At 40.7% G+C, this 22,533-nt stretch overlaps 1 protein-coding gene across 4 annotated transcripts in view; it reads left to right on the top strand.

Moving 5' to 3' along the window:
• Window positions 1–22,533, top strand: part of NELL1 (neural EGFL like 1) — a 474,045-nt gene that overhangs the window by 269,130 nt on the left and 182,382 nt on the right. For all 4 annotated transcript variants that reach the window (XM_075188423.1, XM_075188424.1, XM_075188425.1 and 1 more), the window contains one exon: window positions 22,259–22,384. In XM_075188423.1, the coding sequence (XP_075044524.1) occupies window positions 22,259–22,384 (126 nt within the window). The remainder of the gene's footprint in view (window positions 1–22,258; window positions 22,385–22,533) is intronic.

Raw genomic sequence — 22,533 nt, 5'->3', positions numbered from 1 at the left:
AAGTGGGGATGCTGCCTATAGCAACCAATCAGATTCTAGCTGTCATTTAGTAGAAAGCACTAAAGAAATGAAAGCTAGAATCATATAGGCAACATCCCCACATTTTCAAACCTGCAGCTTAGTAAATGTAGCCCATAGTCTTTGATCACAACATTTATTTCTCAAAATAAAACAGAGTGAGCAAATCAGGCAGTGAGATTATAGCTTAGATGTTCATGAAATGCAATTTGTATGTTCTCCCAGTGTTTGCGTGGGTTTCCTCCGGGTGCTCTGATATCCTCCCACACTCCAAAAACATACTAGTAGGTTAATTGGCTGCTATAAATTGATCCTAGTCTCTCTATCTGTCTCTGTGTGTGTGTGTGTGTGTGTGTGTGTGTTAGGGAATTAGACTGTAAGCTCCAATGGGGCAGGGACTGATGTGAGTGAGTTCTCTGTACAGCGCTGCGGAATTAGTGACGCTATATAAATAGCTGATGATAATGATTTGTTTAACCATTATTCAAAGTGCAGAAGAAATTGTTTGTTTTTTTTCTGCTTTTGCGATTAGTTCATGGGTGATCTGTTAGAGGTACAGTCTGCGGTTAGTCCTTTATTCAGAAATATACTAAAATAAACCCATATTATGCACTATGCTAATGGTTTCTGTCAACTTCATGTTTCAAAAACAGTAATCGAAAATAATTATTTTGGTTCATTTAAAGATGCATTCAAAAAATAAAGCAATATGGCTGAACTATGGTTCATACTGAATCACATTCCAGGGACAGGTGTCTGGTTTCATTGGATGGGAGTTTGGGATGGGTGAGAGGGGGTGTGGCCTAATTTGTTGGCGGGAGTTAGATTATTAAACGGTAGCTGATGTTGTCTATACACAGTGGAATCAAACCACATTCAAGAAAATATAGCTTTTAGTTTCCTTTGGGTGGGGTGACATAATTGTAAAATTTCAGCATATTACCTGCTCGACACAAACAGCGTCTGACTCAACAGGGCCGAACAAAATGTCTGAAGCGTTTGTCTGCAATTGTTGCAAATTGATCTCGCAGCGAATTGCTATTTGTCTCCAAAATGTCTTAAATTACGCAGCTTATGTTCAAGTACTGACGTAAAGATAGAACTTTTAATGTCCTAAGTCAACGACTGTTGTGTGTAAATACATTGCAGTGTTGGAAAAGGTAAATATTCATTTTAAAATATCACATGTACAAAGCTGTGGGAAGTCGGCCACATGTAACGGACAGACTGTAAAGGGTCTATGTATGACCCACCGCATATTGCTCATGTTAATTATCATTTGTTATCGCAATGATGACAAATGAAATAACGTGGAAATTTATTAAACTTGATTAGCCGGGAGCTTGATAAATGGGGCATTTTCGCAGCCCCCATAGACACCTGTGGAGGCTGCATTTGTGATTGAAAATTCTGTGGCCAGACACAGTAGATTCCCTGTATTAACTCTTCCATTCTACATAATGGACTATGGGCAGGGTTAAGAATGAAGAGTGCAACCAACGGATAGTGGGATTGCCGTTCAACATCATCATCATCATTAATTTATATAGCGCCACTGATTCCGCAGCGCTGTACAGAGAACTCACTCACATCAGTCCCTGCCCCATTGGAGCTTACAGTCTAAATTCCCTAACATACACAAACATGCTCCATCCGTAAGAAATAAATTACTGATAAAGGCTCTCTTCTGTAAATGTTCCGTATTGCTAACTTAGATTGCTGGTAAAGATCGGTTTTTTTCGTTCCATTTCCATAACAGAAATCTACACTTGTGATCAATCAAAAGTGCGGCAAAGCCCCTAGGGGGCAAGGAACGAAATCGCTAAAATGGGGGACACGGAAGAAAAACAATACGAAGCACATTTATCAATGCAAATCTGGGGCAGCGCCGGTGCTCTGTATTTAGAAAACATTGCCCTAGATACATTCATCATCACCATTCAGGCTTAGAAGCTGAATTGATGTGCATCATTTACCAGACGTAAGACAGATTGGGTAAATTTCACTTGATAAGGTGGTTCTGGCAGCCTAATGAACAAGATATCGGGGCTAATATTATCATTGTTGATTCTTTTTACTTTTAAAATTGAAGCTGTTCAGATACATAATGAAACTAGGGCTGTAATTTGCAATAACAAATTGTCTTTTAAGTCAAAAAACAGAAGCGAAAATGAAAACCAGAAAAACAAACGTTCAACAGTTTACATAACAGTTGCAACAATTAATCTAGGCGGTTTTGCTCAACAGTTTCTTTAAATACAATACTAGCTATTAGAAATAAATGTGCATAGTTGTTTTGCTGTATATATCTCCTAATTAATCCCATCTGGAGAAAAGCTATGGAGTTATTGGGCCTAAATCATTAAGGAAATCATGTTCCAATGCAAGGGGTGCAAATACTGGGGGCCTGATTCATTAAGGAACATAAATTAAGAAGTTTATTATTTAAGTCTCCTGGACAAAACCATGTTACAATGCAAAGGGTGAAAATTAGTTTTCTGTTTTGCACATAAGTTAAATACTGACTGTTTTTTTCATGTAGCTCACAAATAGCAACTCTAAATTTCAGTGTACAAATAAGCTATCAAGTATTTGTGTGCTACATGAAAAAACAGTCAGTATTTAACTTAGGTGGGGAGCTGCATGGGAGAAGTCTTGGAGATGGAAGTGGGATGTGGTCATCAGTGGATAGTTGAGGCTTCAGACATTGACAGAACAGAGAGGGTACGAGGGTGGGGGGGGCGTAGAGTGAAGCGAGGTTAGATGTGGGTGGACTGGCTGAAGAATTTCTGATTGGGGGAAGACGTTTGAATCTGTAGGCAACTGGAAGGTGGAAGTGGAGAGGTAGGAAAGGAAAATGGATCAGGGTTGATGATAGATTGAAGTGGGGAGAGACTGGTGGGAGGGACGCCAGATAGGAGGAGGTTACAGTTGTCAAGGTGGGAGAAAATGAGAGTGGATGAGAGATTTGGTAGGATCAAGAGTGAGAAAGGGTTTTATACTGCTGATGTATCAAAGGTGGTTACAACAGGCTTGGGGCTGGACATGAGTGAAGGAGAGTCAATAGTGACACCCAGGTATCAGAAATGAGGAGCAGAGGAGAGTGTGGTGGTGTTCATGGTGAGAGAGATTTGGGGTGGGTTTTGGGGACTCTAAAACTGAGCTCATAATCTACCCTCCTTTTAGACATGTTGTCACCTTGGGACATCCATGAAAAGAGATAGCTGGACACACGAGAAAGGAGAGTAGATTTGGGCCTTACCACCGTAGATGTGGTACAAGAGACTGAAATAGTTGATTAGTTCACCAAGGGAGAAGGTGTCGAGCAATAAGAGCAGGGGCTGAAGATGGGGCCTTGTGGAACCCCAACAGTAGATGGAGAAGGAGGAGGGGGAGAGCTGGTGGTAGATACAAAGAGACAAATGGACTGAAGGGTATGCATGTGGAGAGATGATGGTCAGCGGTATTAAAATTGACAGAATTTATATAATTATCAATAAGTGTTTTTCAATTATCCAGTTTATGTAGCTGACTTAATGTGCTTGTATTTCCTGCTGCTCTCCCTGTACCGTACTGAGCGCATCCCAAAAGGCATCTGGCATTTTAAAAGCATTTTATTTTGCCCAACAATTTACTAAAAATGTACAGTCCCCTGGATAATGTACAGTGTGCAGAATATGTCCTTCAATAATAAAATGTAAATATCTGGAAAATCAATGCTCTTTCATGTTTTCTTTTTACTTTTGAGAACAACTATTCTCTTGTATTTTAAAATTAATTTCAGGTCATACCCTGTCAAAATTTGAACTCCCAAAAGTTTTGCACCCCCCCCTAAAAAAAAAGTCTTGTGTCGTAAACTACAGGATAGTCAGCATTTTGGATAATCAGGCCCTGGTGTTACCTCTGATGGAGCCAAATCATCTTATGTGGATAAAAAATTGGGGTTAATGTATTTTATTTACAGTCTTTAAACATTCACTTCTCCAGCACAAATTACTGAGACTCATTTAGCTATTGACACATTTAAGAGACTTTTACTCACAATCACATAATGTCGTCAGTACTTTGTAGAAATCAACACTAGTTTATCACGTTCTATCACTCTTCCTCGATCTCCTCAGTTTCACAATCCCTCTATTCCGTATCATCTATTTCCAGAATTCAGACACCCTCGAGCGTCTAGAGGAGAGAACTAACTCAGACTTCAATCCAATCAATCCCTCCCTGGAGACCCGCACCTTTAAAGCATTCTGTGTGCCAACACTCTCTTCACACCCCTTTAGGGCGACATTCCCACACTCACGCTTTAAGGTCATTACACGAGCGAACAACAATGTACTTGTTAGTGGAACCTGTTTGTGTAGGGGAGAAAATTGTGGCAAATGTTTACACGCCAAATAGAAGTTTTGAGTTAAATAAACCCACATTTCTGAAATATTGTAGAACCCAATGTATTCTCTTAAGACAAAGCTGCATTAACTTGTCTATTCCCACCAACAATTTATTTATATTGCAGTTGTGAGCACACAGCACTGACATGTAGATAAACAGCAGACGATAACCGTCATTGCACCCTTGCTGTTGGTAAAACCCCAGGGGTCCAGTAAGGGCACAGGAACACATTGATTTGACGGTGCTCAGCTGGAGAGCTCTCACATGCAGTGCACAGCGCGGGTTAGTCCTGCACACTATCACTAAAGTGTAATCTGGTTATAAAAGCCACTTATACACCAGATAATTCCCAATCCAAATAATATCTATGAGACCCTCTTTTCTCGCTCTCAGGCTAAAAAAATTTAAATCATTACAGCAACAAGTACTGCTACAGTAATAAATTCGGCTCGTCATCTGTACCTCCTTCCCCTCTAGATTGTAAGCTCACAGGACCAGCCCCCCTTCAGCTTTATTCCACATCCATGACCATTTCTTTGCTACCTTGCATGTCACTGTTTTCTAAGTATCTTGCCCCTCGACAGCAGAAAACTGCGGCACGTTACAAATAGACGATAATAAAAATTATGATAATTTATAGTAAAATATGATCAGAAATATAATTTAGTATTATCACGTTCTAATCCATCTCACCTTGTTATTTGCAAATATACAATCATCGCTGCATACATTACATTTATCACTTGCTAATCTTCCCAATCATTATCATATATTTTCTTTGAAATGATGTCAGCGTAAAGATTAATTGCTTTTCAATCTCATTTATTTTACCCTCATACTCATTTCATCTATAGCCGTTCTTAAGTATTTGTTCTTATGCTTCCGTTTATCCACATTTGTAAAATAACTCGACTTTATTTTCAAAGAAATGGACGGTGAGATTGAATAGAGGCAGAGAAAAGTCAACATATACCAAGAATGATTTGAAGGTTATTCAAATTATTTATATTAAACCGCCTTTGATGCCAGGACTCTGCGGGATGCCGTTTCCCTCACTGATTTCTCTGCTGGTGATTGTTCCATCACCTGGTATTAAACATGTGTTGCATCTTTTATATGCTGTAATTCCCAGCTCACCGATCTCCACCTTATTTCTGTTTGCTGTGCAATAAACACGGCGTGTTGGCGCTCATTATACATTTTGTATATACTGTAGAGAACTCTATAGGGAAATCGGGGTTTTCTGCCAACTAGTTAGCCGGGGCCAGCGTTGCCCTAATAAAAACGCTTGTCATATAAAGTTTATAAGTAGCAATAAAAATATATGAAGGCGCAACAACAAACAGCTTCTAAGAGATTCACACGTTAAAATTGATGCCCACCTTAACTTGCTATAAATGCATTCTGTTGTATGCCAGTGAAATCTGTGATTAGTTCTAATTACAAATTCTCTACTGTCCGCCTCTCCTGTTAATACGCATTGTTTTCTAGTCACGGTCTTTATAAATTGTCTGGCTCCACCCACTCGAACTCTTTCTAATTGGCAGTTGTTAAGCTGCTTTGTGACTGTGGGACTGATAAATTCAAGATTGACCCCAAAAAAAAAAAATGTCAACTGTGGTTGTAAAACTAACCATAGGCTTGGGGGGAAACTGCCTGGAGCAGGCCTCTAATGCTCTCCTTCTTCCCTAGGTGGTAATGCAGTCTTAAGATGGGATTGAACTTCATTTTAGCATCTATCTAGTTATTTATTATTATCCAGACAGGAAAAAAAATATATTCGAAACATATAATGTGAGCAAAAAATAATGTTCATACTGCTAGACTTCACCTAACTTTTGTCACTGTGTTAAGCAAATGGGAAAGTGTCACAACTGGTGGACAAAGCTATGTGTTTATGGTACCTAATTACGTTCCTGAATGCAGTCCTGTCACCCCACATAAAACTACATCACTGGCTTAAAATCGCATGTAATTAACTGTGTACCCCTTACAGCAATAACCCCCTCCCCTTTTCAAAGCGCCGTTACTGATCCCTAAAAGTCTGTGTCCTCCCTTGTATACCAGAGCCATCGGTACACAGACATTCCAGAACGTCAGAGAAGAGATAGATTAAATAAAAAGGGATAACTAAACAGATATGTCTTGACTAAAAAGTTTGCATTAAATTGAAGCACTTTTATATTCTATGGAACCAGAATACATGGTGATAGACAATAGAACAATATATCCCTTTGTCCATCTCCATGAACTGATACGAACATTGTTTGGAAATCAATTTGATTTTTTTTGCTGCTTTATAGATGAAATACGGCACTTATGAATGCTGTTTACACTGTACTCAGTTAGGCGATAGGAATGATTAACTGACTCCCACCAAATGCGGTGTCTCAGATTTGCAGAGACAAATCGTTGGATTGTCACGTGCAGTTTTCATACTCGTCACAACCTGAGTGAGAGATCTGAGGCCAGACAGCTTAATTTTCATTGTATCTCACCGGAGGTCTAGTGCACTAAAATCAATCGGCGGGAGTGTCTGTCCAAACTCAGCGCCAGACCGTTGCAACACTCAGTGGAGTATGTGATGTATACTCTACCTTCCTGCAGAGACTTAGCTGGCCCCAATTGTACTAATTAATGCAAACAGTCCTGATTTTCATGTGTGTTGCTTTGCGAAAGACTTGCAGATAGAGGGGGCATGGATTAAAGTGGGTCAAGAAATAGTTGGGTGGATTAGGCTGTGGTCATTTTCAAGCAGTGGTCATGTCCTGATTTTTGTTTACATTAGTAGTTAGGCGTTTGTGATGCAAGGTCCCACTTAGCACCCACTTCCATGCAAACTCCACTCCTTTCACTGTCCGTGAATAAGGACTGTGTCACGGGCACTAGGAGTCTCGACCCAAGTCTTGCCAATAGTTGTTTACTCACCAGAGGCGCGGAGTTTAACGCAGCGGCTGGTCTTCTCCAGGGACCCCCACAAGAGGGTATGGGTTTAGCGGCTTACGCTACGCAGGTCGCGGCCCTCGGGAGAGTATGGCAGAATCAATGGACGTGCAGCTAGACGAGAGATGATCTGCGGGCAGCAGGAGAGATAAGCAGGAGATGCTGAGGAAGTCTGCGGACTGCAGGCAATTACCACTGGAATGGTGGAGATGTTCTGCGGACAGCAAGTACGGTAACAGGAGATGCTGAAATGATCTGTGGACTGCAGGTAAGGTAACAGGAGACGCTGAGGAGATCTGCGGACTGCAGGTAAGGTAACCAGAGGTGAGTGAACCACAGCTACCTAGCAGAGTGAGGACCAAGAACAGACACTGGAAGTAGGTAGAGGGTGCCTTAAATAGGAAGAGGCAGTCTGCGGGCCAATGAGGAGAGAGGGGAGTCTGTAAACCTCATGCGCAGACCCGTATCTAAGATGGCGGGCGGCCGTGGCGCTGCACGGACCCCAACAGAGGGTGAGTGAACCAGGTCTCGGTTTAGAAGAACCAGAGACCCGGTGAGTGACAGACTGTCTCATGTAAATCAGGACAGTTGTCAGGTATGCCGATACAGTGGAGGCAGACGGTTTGCAAGCTGAACCAGTATTTGTGAGTATACAGCCTATCAATCACCAGGAACGATTAAAAATAGTGAGGTGAACAGCGCCTCATGCCTCAGTAATGTCACTACTTTTCAGTGAATAGATAGATGCATTCTCCTTTAATACCCCACAAACCAGCTGCCTCCTTTATGTGTATGGACAACGGGTCCACATTAAAATAAGCTGCACATTTTGTTTGTACTGAAAGTATTATTCATCTCTGCTCTGGCAGCATTGATGCCGTTCACCTCTCAGAGGAAAAAGAAAACCTATTTCAGTTGACAAAAATCCTGTAAGTCGGAGTGACACTTGAAAGCTTCTTGCTGGGATTTTCAGTAACCTACTTTCTTTCATTTTCTCTTTCTTTTTTTCCCCATTTCTTCCCTGGTTAAATATCACAGAGAAATAGTCCCTGACAAGTGGCATATTGCAGTGTCTGACTGGTGCCAGATTTCGTAGAAGATCTGAAGTTAATTTTGGGTAACTTCTTGCTGAATATTGCAGCACATACAGTATATTATAGCTGTGCCGTGTGCAGTTAGTCAATCTTAATTTACTGGAATGAGGTGTGGGCGTGGCAAACTAGAGGCGTGGCTCAGTGGATTGGGTGGGGGGTGCTCAGTGGATCAGTGATGAGTCATGATGTATGCATTATAAATGAAAGATAATGTAAAGCCACTTTCTACATATATATATATATATATATATATATATATATATATATATATATATATATATATATATATATATATATAGACCGACCAGGAGTCAGGGAACTTTTTTACCTTTAACCCCAAATATATTTAGAAACGCCGATGTTACCCCCTTGATTTGAAAGGAAGGTAATCATATATTATTAATTATTTGAATTCAAAATTTTATTGAATCTATTCAAAATTTCTTTGAAAGCTTCAACTTCAAAATTTCAGGTTTTGGAGAAATGATGTTGCTTCATTTTTGATACGAGAGTATCAATATTGGAGCATTTTGATGTCAGAGCAATTTGGATACAGTCTTCAGCGTCCAATCTATTTCTCTGCTTTGTTTTTATGTTTGTTAGAGTGGAAAATCCTTGTTCGCAAAGGTAGGTTGTTGCAAAAGGCATAATCTTTTTGACTGCCTCCTCATGTGCAATTTTGAATGCCTTTGCAGCTGTTGACATCCAAAAATATGACAGATCTGCTTTGTTTTCAAATACAATACGTGCTTCATTATTACATCGAAGCTCAAGAAGTGCCTCTGCCAACCCATGAGGCTCTTCTGGTACAAAAGCAATTTCACATTTAAAGGGGTCTACAATCCAACTGGCAGCATGTGAATCGGCAGAATTACCCCCAAGAATTTTATTTTTACCCTATTTGGGGTAATTTTCCCCTGTTCCCTGACCACTGATATAGACTGTTGTATTGATACACCCATGGGCACTGTCTGTGAGTGTGTGCCAGCCTTAATCAGCTGCTGATCTCAGTCACTGGATAGTTCCTTTCAGCACCTTGGACAGCGGAGGTGACTGAGAAATCCTCCCATTCAGACTGAAGCCAAGTGTGGTTTACAAGACCTGAGAACATTTCAGCACCTCGGACAGTGGCCGCTACTTAGAAACTCTCCAATTCAGACTTGAAACTTGCCATAGCCATCCAGGAAGAACATATAACTTATATATATATATATATATATATATATATATATATATATATATATATATATAATATAGTTTTATTTCCCATCAGCAACTTTACTGTATAGTTTGACACAAATCAATTGTTCCCATAACAAAGACCATTGTAAGCTTTTGTAAACAGAGGACAAATGTTTACGTATATAGTGACTGAAATGGGGTAAACAAACTGCCTATCAGTGGCCTACCATCATCATCACCATTTATTTATATAGCGCCACTGATTCCGCAGCGCTGTACAGAGATCTCATTCACATCAGTCCCTGCCCCATTGGGGTTTACAATCTAAATTCCCTAACATACACACACACACACACACACAGACTAGGGTAAATTTTGGTAGCAGCTAATTAACCTAATTAGTATGTTTTGGGAGTGTTGGAGGAAACCAGAGCACCCGGAGGAAACCCACACAAACAGGGGGAGAACATACAAACTCCACACAGATAAGGCCATGGTCTAGCATCGGACTCATGACCTCAGTGCTGTGAGGCAGAAGTGCTAATCACTAAGTCACCGTGCTGCCCAGGTTATGAGACAAACAGTTTTTAAATGCCAGCTTGAGTCCAGTACACAGGTAGTCAGCTAAACAGTGGTCAGATACAAGACAGAGTTCAGTACACAAGTCATCAATCATAGGAACGCTAGACTCTGATCCGAGAGACTTAATAAATTGGCAACCTGTGGACTCACATTAGTCGATATTTAAAGCCGCAGCGCAAGGCGCTTCTGTTTTCGACCTCACCGCCAACTCTGGAGAACCACTCTTTCCCTTGTCCGCTGCTCAATACCCGATTTCCCAATGTCCTTCACTACTTCTTACAATACCTGATTCTGCTCCTCAGTTTAGATACTAACACTGCAAACATACACCAGTTACACTTGTCGGACAATCTGCTGTACCCGTTGGTGTCCTTAATATAAGCAGCTTTGTGCTCTTGGACACAGACAGGGGATATTAAAGCCATAGTGTGTGACGTTATCTTTACCATATAAATAAAATAAGCAGCACTCAAGCCCAGTGATTTTATTACACATAAGGCTCTGAGAGGTGGTGTATTTAACGTCTGATTTTTCGCATTTTGATTTGTTTTCATAATCCTTTCTATGTGTAGTGTCAAAGTCTCCGGCCAATTGTTAACGATTTTCTTTCTTACTGTTTCTAAGCAGCCAACATGATCTCCGGTAATAACAATACCGAGGATATTCTTCTATTTCCGACCTAGAGGTTCCCTCGGGATCTCCTAGAGGTCACTTTAACCAAAAGAGCAATAAACCATTCAGAAGACCCATCATATTCACTTCAATGCGCTGAACAAATTTTTTATTTTAATTGCTTAGCTCCTGGCAATGAGAGGGAGAGTCGGCATTTTAATTCCGCACCTCCAGATGACATGTACGCTGTAATTTCATTAGTTAACAATCTTTTCACGCCGGGTTGCAGTAAAGTCTTTGATGTTTATTTGGACTGACCTACATGAGTAATACAGCAGTAGATATTCTTGTATTTGTGCATCATACTTTATACTATTTCATTTACAGGGTTTTTTTTAACCTATATTAGCATTACTGGTGTATTATAATACAATATTATATAAACAGTTTTGTTTTTTGTAAAAGAGTGAAAAGCACTTTTTGCTGGCAATAGAACTTTTTTCACTTTGTCCTATAAATTATAGGTGTTACCGCTTGTTCTATCCTGTCTGGAACTCAAAGCAAGCATCAAATTCTATGTAAGCATCGGGCCCTCCTGTATGTCTGGTTCTGGATACCATTATGATGATATAACAATGGTAAAACCACTTTGATAAAAAATAAAATGATTGCGGCCCTAGAAAATTGCGCTTTTCGAAATAGAAATAACACCACCATACTTCAAATTATAACATATATTAGGAGTCACTTTGGCTTTCCATAATTTATATGGCTGCAGCCTTTATATAGTCCACAAGACCTCATCAACAACTGACTAATGCATAGAACAATACTTACGTATCTTAAGGGGATTCCTTACAAAAATACAGTCCTTTTTGTAAGATTTATTTTATAAATGGAAACTCCACTTTGACCAAGAGCAGGCTGGGCTGGGGGGCAGGCTGGGGCTTTGTTCCCTGGGCCGGTCCCATAGACCTTGCATTGGGTCACCTGCTCAGTCGAGTCTTGCCCACTCGGGCTAACACTTGCCCGTCTCTGACTTTGACCATAAATTATGTGGAGCTTTTTGTTTTCTTAGATACTCCCTCAACTGGTGCTTCTGTAATGGTCATTGCTTTTTCTGGGGGGAGACAGGAGAATTTTGAACTCAAGGATGTTGACACCTTCTTTAGTCATGAGTGCTGATTGGGATGACTACTGCTGCAACCACACAGTAAAGCACTGAGGTGTTGAGTATTCAGAACTATGATCCTGTGGCAGGAGTCTTGAATAGCTCCCAACATGCAAGTCTCTGGCAGCGGGACAGGGGGCGGCGTCATGTCATGATGGGGCGTGGTCACATTACAATGGGGGCGTGGCCATCCGAGGGCTGGCTAGCACTGAAAAGCACTGTGCTTCCATTTCCATATTTCCCTTTTCCCCAATATTCCCTAAGTTCTGGACTACCCACTAAAATCGGGACATTTTGGAGGTATGGTATTGGTAGAGGCACCAGGGAGTGGACCACAACCATTCTACTAGTTGGGATCCACTGCGTATGCATGAATCAGTCACGCATGGGTATATTGCCTCAGACACTGGGTTATTATAACAGAGGCAGCTGCCCTGGGGATATTTTATTGATAGATTGAGGCCATAGGTGATTTTTTTTTATTATTATTTCTGTGATAATCAGTGATAAAATATCTACCTGATCTGCACAGATTGAAGAAGACCCCGACTGGTCTATTTATTAATTAGTTCCTTTGCTGCCTTATGGTTAAAATTCAGTATTTTAATGTATCAACTTTTTGTTAGGACTAAGAGGTAAATATGTTCAAAAATGTGACCGTAGTATGTAATTCCCGAGTTATAAGGTTTGTTTTTAATGAGGGAGGTGATATGTTTGTGTTTTTATGGTAAAGTACAACTGCATTTTCCAGCCGGAAAGGAGATGTTTTCAAATCTGCTTTAGATTTTGCTTTATTTCTACCATAAGGCAGCAGAAAAAGGTAATAATGATTTGATCTTAGTACTAGTATTTTTATGTAGCGTTAAATTTTCAGCTGACATAATTCACGCACTATTATGATAAGGTGCATCACCAAAAGAGAAGGCAGCAGAATATTATAATATACAGTGTGGAACTGATGCTTTTATACATTTTTGAGTCAAACAATTACTTTTGGGAGTAGATACCTTTATATATATTTATTGACTAGCCCCTAAATAGAGGCAGTTTGAAACTTGAGATAGACGGGGATTTTTGTGTGACAGGTGGTATTTGTGGAGCTACAGCTTAATCAGCAATTAAAGATGCAATGCCCTATAAAAATTAGCTGTTTGTTTCTTTAACATCACTATGGTTTACTTTAAGAAGACTCAGTTTTGTACATTTTTCTTTAGTGTTTTGATTCAAGCTTCTATTAATGATTTCACAGTTTGCTACATATAATGTAGTGAGCGGAGAGGTTTGTTGGGACATCCCCCTTCTCAGCCTGTATGCATCTCCTTTCTCTGTCTCTTCACATGACCACTGAGGAGGTTCATGACTGACTGGCTCAAACTCAGAGAACACTCTCCAGGGAAAAAGCAGAAACTAACGTTTAAAGGAGAGAGTCGCTCGTTTGCAGTGGCAGCCATATAAATGTGCCCCACGGATCAATTTTGCAACTGATACACAGAGATGAAGGAGAACCCTCTGAGCTTTGTTTTAGAGGTACAAAATTTGCTCTTAAAAACATATGAAAACAACAAAAGAAGGCTTCTTGTGATTGCACCTTTAAGACATACGAAACGCCCACTGTCTCTTGTTGTCATAGTGCTCCTGCAGTGTAAAGTGATCAGGGACATTTATGAAAACTGATGCACAGGAATAATTATGTTGTAAACATTCATAAATTTGCTGTCATGTTCTAAATTGTACTGAAATGACAGTGCAGTTGCTATGAGTTACAGCACCTTTCTCCATAAAGCTCCACAATAAATATATTGTATAAATTCACTGTGCATAGACTAGTTTTTTGGCTGAAGCTCTGTAATTTAATTGGTGATACCCACAATGGATGCAGATATTATTTATTTGCTGAACCAGTATTCATGAGAATGCAGCCTAACAATTCATTAGTGACCTCAGTGAGGCGTAAGGCACAAAGCACCCACCCACACAACGGCTGCATTTAGGTGATCAGTCCACTTTAAGTTGCCTCGGCGCATATTTTCTACTCCATATCACGATCTATATTATAACCAGTTCATTGGAAGTGGCTAAAATGAGATACTGCATCGATGTCTTCTGGAGACGGTTTTATTGCTCGCTAATTGCTTGGAAAGTGACTGATTTAGTCCATCAGCGAACCGGTAGAATACAGCCATCATCGCAGCTATTTATTTGTAACTTGGTTACAAATTAGAAGCATTTGTAGGATTGATAGAGCCGATTCCCCGGCTGATCGGAGCACTACAACGGCATTATCGCAACGTCTTATCTGCATTTCATTTTTCAGAGAGATATAGTCCTTCAAAATGCCACAGTGAAAGGTTGCTCGAGGGCACAGGGATTCCAGATCAATTATATAAGGAGCTTGCTCCAATTTATCATCTGCTGATAGTATCTATGTGGATTTGAAAGAGCACGCTAGTCAATGTTACAGGACATAGATAGGATGCAGACGGTGTATGCAGAGCAGAGATAAAGCCCTGCAGCAAAGGCCATGGGTTGGAGAGAGGACGGGGGTGCCAGCCAGACATCCTAATAAAACTGTCATCATTAAAACTTTTTTTAAACCCAACTGTTATTGCCAATAAGGTCCGTTTTCAAAGAGGGATGTAACCTATGAGATGTATGCGCTACATGAAAATCTAAACTGCTCTATCTGACTCCCAGCTTGTGTTTTATAAATCTTGTATTAGCCTATGATCTTTTGGTCAGGACTAGGAGGTTTGCACTATAAGTGCTGGAGATGGAGAGACGACCTTCAAATATCCAATCAGTGTTCTCTCTCCTTCCCTATGTCAGTGATACACAATATTCTTTTAACCCCAAGTGTTTGTGGGTCTTTGGCAGCACGGTGGCTCAGTGGTTAGCACTTCTGCCTTACAGCACTGGGGTCATGAGTTCAATTCCCGACCATGGCCTTATCTGTGTGGCGTTTGTATGTTCTCCCCGTGTTTGCGTGGGTTTCCTCCCACACTCCAAAAACATACTAGTAGGTTAATTGGCTGCTATCAAATTGACCCTAGTCTTTGTGTGTGTGTGTGTGTGTGTGTGTGTGTGTGTGTATGTTAGGGAATTTAGACTGTAAGCTCCAATGAGGCAGGGACTGATGTGAATAAGTTCTCTGTACAGCGCTGCAGAATTGGTGGCGCTATATAACTAAATGGTGATGATGATGATGATCTACTGCTCAGGGGACCCCAAAAATAGTTTTTGGGACTCCATGTTGAGCTTCGACCCATGGGTTGCTCACCTGTTCCCTTTGTCACTCTATACTGTGTTGTTATTTATCACCATAAGATGAATGTAGAATCAGGGGCGGGTCAGGCGCTGACTGTCCCCAAAGCAAAATTTAGGTAGGTGCACGGCGATGATGCTTCAGCCTCATGAGCCCCCTGCTCTTCCCTTAAAAGAGGGGCGACCTGCCATTGCTGGACCCCCCTCACCTCTGATCCCTGTAGCGGCTGCAACTACTTTTGTAGAATTGTATGGTAGAGGATACATAAATAAAATAGTCCGCTAGTAAAAGTTTAAGTTAAAAAGTATATCATTCTCAGTGGTACCTTTCTGTACTTGCAAAAATAAACAGAGATAGAACATTTTGATCCAAAGAAGTCACGAGAAACACAGAACTGAATAGTATGTTGTACACAGTACATCCTAGGAGATATAACAGCAGATACGAGTCAGTGGACATCAGGCGGTAGCTTGGGTTCGGAGGGCGGTGATAGCCGTGTGATAATCTTCATCTCATTGTATGCCCCCTGCCTCAGTGATGTCACTTGTCCATAGGAAACTATCGGCTGAATGGGCCACATATAGAGTTGTACCGAAGTCTATCTGAGTCATGTAAATGTGATATCATATCTTAGACTTGCGTCCGTTTCCAGAGATGGGTCTGGGTCGTTCACGTGTAAGTTCAGTACACTAAGCTCACAGAGACAAAAGTCCACCGTACCCCTTAGAGATGCATCTGATTTGGACATTAGAAGGTCCATCGTTGTACGTTCTACAGCCCTGTTGTAAGTTTCCAAGTTGATGATGAAGATAACGGCCACAACTTTTCTGATTTAAAGTTGCATGTATCTCAATATTCCTTAAGAGAAGGGATAAAGCCTTCCATTGCTGCTTCTTAGTCCTTTTGCTACGTGAGTAAATTCATCTGCAGCCACACTCGGAGGACCACTTCTGAGCCTCAAAGCGGCCGCTAAGGCTCGAGTTCAGCTCTTACATTTTGTGGCTCTCAGCAGATCTTGGATCACGGACATTAAAGGAGGCGTAAGTGAAAGTGTCTCTAGAACTGTATTTCTGCAGGGATGATGTGTCTTCTCCTATTGATTTACTTCTCCCCGGTTCTCACCGTTTTACCCAGTACATCATGATGACGGCTGAACGTGTGAGAAGGAAATGTCCCCAGGCTTCTCCTCTCTTGGTCACACTTTCTAAGCATCACATTTGCAAAGTCGAACAATTGCTGCAGATCCCCCCTCCACCACCCCTTTCAGATCACAGTTAAGTCTTGGTGAATTCAGTTTCAGTCATTAATTTCAAGCAGGGTTACTCAGAATATGAAAATATTCTGCTGGAATAATTTAAATTGTTTACCGGAAGAGAAAGTCTTAATGAGAAAACCTCTGTTAGAAAAGCGATCAAACCGGAAGACTGCACAACAAAACCCCTTTGTCTCATCGTCCGTGTCCCAATCTCTCATTCTGCTCCTCACTGTTCGATTCGTGTTTCATTAATATGGGAGGGATGTGCCTGTTTTTAATGGGATAACTCAGCTAGGAACTTTTAAATCCCTGCAGTGTGTTTAATTGTCCTGTAACAGTTTCTCACCTGAATATCTCATTCTTCCCACTTATACTTTCAAAAGAGCTACAAAATAAATTAAAGCCAACGGTAAAGTCCATGGACAGGAAGGGTCTGGTTCATCAAGACAAGGCCATGTATCTGCCGATCTTTTTCAAACACAAAGGACACTTACTTCAGCCTACGCTTTCAGGGAGTGAACTTTGCAGGGATTGGGCGTTTTGCCGTAATCAGTGTACAGTAGGGGCTGCCAAACTCAGTCTAGTTCTAGGCATCACAAAGTTACTTGTTCTTCTGCCGTATCTCTTGCTCCAGCTACAGGGCTAGTCTAAGTCCTGATTAGTAATGATGACTGTCTCGTATTCATGCTATAACATGTGTTTGCAACCACAAGCAACTGTAAAAATGTATTTTATGTTCAAATTATTATTATTATTTACGGTTTGCTTATTAATGCCTTTATTTGTAACTGGTGGCGATATACTGTGTGTATATATGTATCCTGCAGTGTCTTGTGTAGCAGCGCATATCAGACCTGACCCCGATTTAAACAGCGCACGTAACTTGAGATCCATACCATGAATTTGGGAATACGCAGAGCCTACATACGTGCAGATAATACTGAACTCAGGCCGCACTCTGAGTGAATGCCAGGACCGAAGTCTTCAATGTAGTATTTGTATAGGGACATTTCCGTTTTAGAGCTGCCCAGCGCTAGATGGAGGTTTTATGAGCAGACCGGGATTGGCAGCATTAAGAATCTGCTCCTGGGCTGGGGCTCCATGCGCAGGCTGTAGGGCTGCAAATTGCTGTTTCATTACTGATTATTTTCGGACTCTTGTGTTCACGGCGAAGAATCGGTCACATACTCTGCTTAGATTGGATCACTGTAAGTGCTGACTTAGGTTTTAAGAGGACACTTTGGGTAAAGGCATTTCTGTGGGAGTTGGTGAACTTGGTTGCACGCAGCTGGCTGCCATGATGGGTTCTAGAAGTCCGATCTGATAACATGCACATACAGGGGGTGTTATCTGGAAAGGCAATGTGGGTCTTAAAACAAGCCGCGCTACTGCTGTGTGTAGCAATATCACAGAATGTACGGAATCCTTTCTGTGCACATTTGTAGGTAAATATATTTTCTTATAACGCCATTAGCTAAGTCGTATATGAAAGACTTAACATTGGGTTAGTGTGCCTTTAATACAACTACATTAGGTGGATGGGTTAGCCAGCTAAACTGTGAGTTTAGCTAAGCCTAAAATACAACCTGAGTTATATGAACGAGGTAATAATATATTCACAAATACCACAGCCGGAACTGGACCTATCTCAGTGGGATATTACCGATTTACTGAACATGGGCGAGGTTACGCTGAAGTGGGCGTGGTTCTCCAGAAAGTGGGCGTTCTTAGGTGGGGGTTTGTGTGTATTGGGGGCATGGTTTGTGCAGATTAGGGGCGGGGCTTAGTGCATCTTACTTTCCAAGGTAGGGGTCAGGGAACTTTTTTACTTATACCCCAAAATATATTTAGATACGCCGACGTTACCCCCTTGATTTGAAAGGAAGGAACTAATATATTATTAATTATTGGAATTCAAAATTTTATTGAATTTATTCAAAATTTCTTTGTAAGCTTCAACTTCAAAACTTCAGGTTTTGGAGAAATGATATTGCTTCATTTTTGATACGAGAGCATCAATATTGGGGCATTTTGATGTCAGAGCAATTTGGATACAGTCTTCAGCGTCCAATCGATTTCTCTGCTTTGTTTTTATGTTCGTTAGAGTGGAGAATCCTTGTTCGCAAAGGTAGGTTGTTGCAAAAGGCATAATCTTTTTGACTGCCTCCTCATGTGCAATTTTGAATGCCTTTGCAGCTGTTGACATCCAAAAATATCACAGATCTGCTTTGTTGTCAAATACAATATGTGCTTCATTATTACATCGAAGCTCAAGAAGTGCCTCTGCCAACCCTTGAGGCTCTTCTGGTACAACAGCAATTTCACATTTAAAGGGGTCTACAATCCAACTGACAGCATGTGAATTGGCAGAATTACCCCCAGGAATTTATTTTCTACCCCATTTGAGGTAAATTACCCCTGTTCCCTGACCACTGTTCCAAGGGGTCCAGGGAAATATATCAGGCCAAGACCCCATCCTAGTGAAAGCGATAGTAGGCTGCCAGATGGGGAGTGGCCAACCCAGTCAGTGAGAGTGGCTAGCCCTTAACAAGCGCTCGTCCACCACCCACACTAGGGGCGGAACACTGCATCGCCGGCCTTATAATTAAATTTGTGTAGGGGCTGGCGACGCCGTTCTCTCCTTCTGAGCCCCGCACACTTTTCTGGTAGGCTACCATAACAACATTTCGGTCACCAGAATTCGGGACTGCTCCATGAAAATCGGGACTGGTGTTGGGATATATGGGACTTTTACATGCATATATCTGAATGTTACCAGTTTCCTGTAAGGTCGTTTCTAATTTAGGTTTGTAGCTCAGTGAGTTGGGTTTCCAGTTCACTTGTACAAAACAACAAAAAATTATAAAAATGTAAAACAATATCTAAAAATATATATATGTTTTATAGAATTATTTTGCTAATGATCCGATTCGAAAAAAAATATTTATTTAAATAAAGTTGTTTATTTATTTTTTTAATGAACATATCCCGCTATCATCATCCCTGGTGATAGACCGGCGGTAGTCTTTCATAGATAAGGTAGAAGGCCTATCTGCGTCGAAAACACCTGTCTCCATTGTCAGGGTGTTTTTGAGCATAATAAACAGAGCCCTAAGCGCTGTACAAAGATGAGTTTCCAATCTGGTGCAGCAGAGGATGGGTTAACACAATGAACAAATAAAAGTGTTAAAGAAATTTGATTGTTAAAACAGCGATAATGGCAGATGGCGAGGATGTTACTGGCGTACAGTATAATTGGAAGTATCTGGAGACAGGATATTTTCATAACACTGAAGTGTCTGGAGTTGGCGGAACATGACAGATCATTATTTTATGCACAGCTAAAGGGGTTACAGATACATTGCAGTGATCGCCCCCAGCAAGACAAACGCATGAAGTAGGAGCGTTGCGTTAGGTGATCTTGCCGTCTTTGGAGAATGAACAGCTGCCAAAATTGTCAAACATGACACCGTTCTCTGTCCTGTAGAGTGTAATCTCCTGGGTTCGTTAAATGTCAGCGTGTTGTCTGTTTTTGATTGGAGGGTGTAGCGGCGATACTGTACTAAGCTTGGACATTGGGGTGGTCCGGTGCTCTGTAAAGCCATGTTTACATGAGCGTGTTTTCTCCTATGTGAGTTACATCTGTATCTGACCAGGCCTCAACCTGTCCCCGTTTGTTGTGAGTTCTGCAGCACAGAACAAATGCTGTTGATATAGGATTACTAAGCTAGAGGTCTGTTCACCCTCCCTGCCGTTCCTCCTACTTCTTCACCAACCACATTATTCAACCATATACATTGTAGTTGTTTTATTAGGCTTCTCCTTTAATCTTTTCTAGGATGTAAATGTTGGGCCACACCTGTTGTATACAAGTTTAATCCGATTTTATGCTATGTAAATACATGGAAACTGCATGACAATTAAAATACAATCTGTTTATTAACATTGTTCATACATACAAGTCTAAATCCAGAACCACCAATGATGAACTAGCTTTTATCTTAGTAGTGGAAGTTTGACAATGAAGAAGTACAACACTGATAAGTATCGTTTGACAATGAAATGAGAGAGCACTAATGAGTATTGTTCCTGCAGCTTAAGCTGGGTACACACTACAGATCTTTCACCTGATTATCGTGCCAATCACACGTCCGTTAGATCAGATATCGCATTAGTGTGTACTCTGCCACGATCATGTTTTATCGTACCAAAGCACACTATCGTTTGATTTTACTAACGGACTAACAATCTCTATAGACGATGGAACAATGTTGTTCCAATTCTGCAGTGTGTACGCATCACAATCAGATCTCCGTACTGTTTAAAGAGTCACCTTCTTTTCAGCTGATGGTTATGACAGATAAAGGTCACAGATGTGACGGTAAATCGTGTAACACTTGTATAGTGTGTACACATGAATCGGCTGCTGATCGGGACTTTCAGTCGTTGTGACATCTTTAACGATTTTACCATCGGGAGACATTTTCCGTAGTGTGTACCCAGCCTAAGACTAGGTGACCAACGTTACGTACACACCGGCGTTTGAAATGGTTTACACATATGTTCATTCCGTGAATTTGTTTATACATGTGTCTTAAACGCAGCTCCTTGCATTTACAATTCCCATTGAGATGAATGTAAGTTTTCAACGAGCATCAGACGGATCGAAACGGGACAAGAAACGATCAAAATAATGCCATGGACGTTTATCGCACGTACTACAAGCACATAAGTGTGGTCTCATTTGATGCAACAAATTTTATTTTTACATCTGCTTACATGTGCTTAACGAGGGCATATGTTATTTTGCGGACAGATTTGTGAGTTTTCCAGACAAAAATCTCTGACATTCAGCTGGATTTAAGAACTGGCAGAATCCGTTCACCCCCCTGTACTCCGCACTGGATACATCACTTTGTTTAAGTGTCACTGAGTTAAGAAGAGAGTGACCTTAAACATTGTAGCGAGAAAGACAAACTTTCCACTGGCTTTAAAGTTACATTATACTGTATATTGACTCTGGTTAGAACAAGGTTATTATGTAACAATGTAGCAATTCATACCAACCAATCCGTAATTAGCTCCCATTATACTTACACACGTCAGACAATGAAAGCAGTTGTCTGAAAGCCTGTTGCATATTTACACTTCCTAAATACATATCTCCTATCATTTCTGGTTACTGCCAGGTCTATATGGATATTGAATCAGTCTCTCTCGGCCACACCTCTTATACAATATGCCATTGCCCTTTACCTACGGTAAAGCAAAATTATCCACAAGTCGGGATTATGGGGCATATGAACATAAGACCTCCTGTGCGTTTTGTACGTCACTCTCTGCTTTATCCTACCGATTTTTTGTTAGATAATGTGATAGAATAACCAAAATTACCACTCCCATTATGCAAGCAAATTTGGTTATTTTTGCAAAATAATCTTACCTATACATATAGCTTTCTTATTATGGCATACTATGCAAACTCAGATAATTCGTTTTTTAGATGCACTGTGCAATGTTTATTATCAAATATATGTGATTACTTTAAACAGTGGCAGGCTGCAAAATCAGCACTGGCGCAAAAAGGTCAAAGTTTTGCTTTTCACCTGTTCCAGGTATTTAACTGTTCCTTTATGCTAGAATTAACAGTAATTACATAAGACTGAACTAATGTTTATTACCTTTAGTAACAATTATGATTATTATTGTCTTTTAATGTTTTTGGTGTCTTGTTGTTTTTTTTCCAGACATTGATGAATGTGCCGCCAAAATGCATTATTGCCAAGCCAACACCGTATGCGTCAATCTACCGGGATCTTACCGCTGTGACTGTGTGCCGGGATACACCCGTGTCGACGACTTCTCCTGTACCGGTAAGAGGAAAGTCTGAGCAGTGTTTGCACAGAGCTGAATTTGATAAACAATATGAACTTCATTTAGAGATTGCATTGCAAGATTTCTTTTTTTCCGGGTGCAAATTTGCTCTCTGTCACTTTGAACGAGGGCCTTGGTGAAGTTGAAC

This window comes from Mixophyes fleayi, chromosome 10, assembly GCF_038048845.1.
Source record: "Mixophyes fleayi isolate aMixFle1 chromosome 10, aMixFle1.hap1, whole genome shotgun sequence".
NCBI lineage: Eukaryota > Metazoa > Chordata > Amphibia > Anura > Limnodynastidae > Mixophyes > Mixophyes fleayi.
The sequence above is the reverse complement of the archived record's forward strand: the minus strand, read 5'-3'. Positions and strand labels throughout refer to the sequence as shown.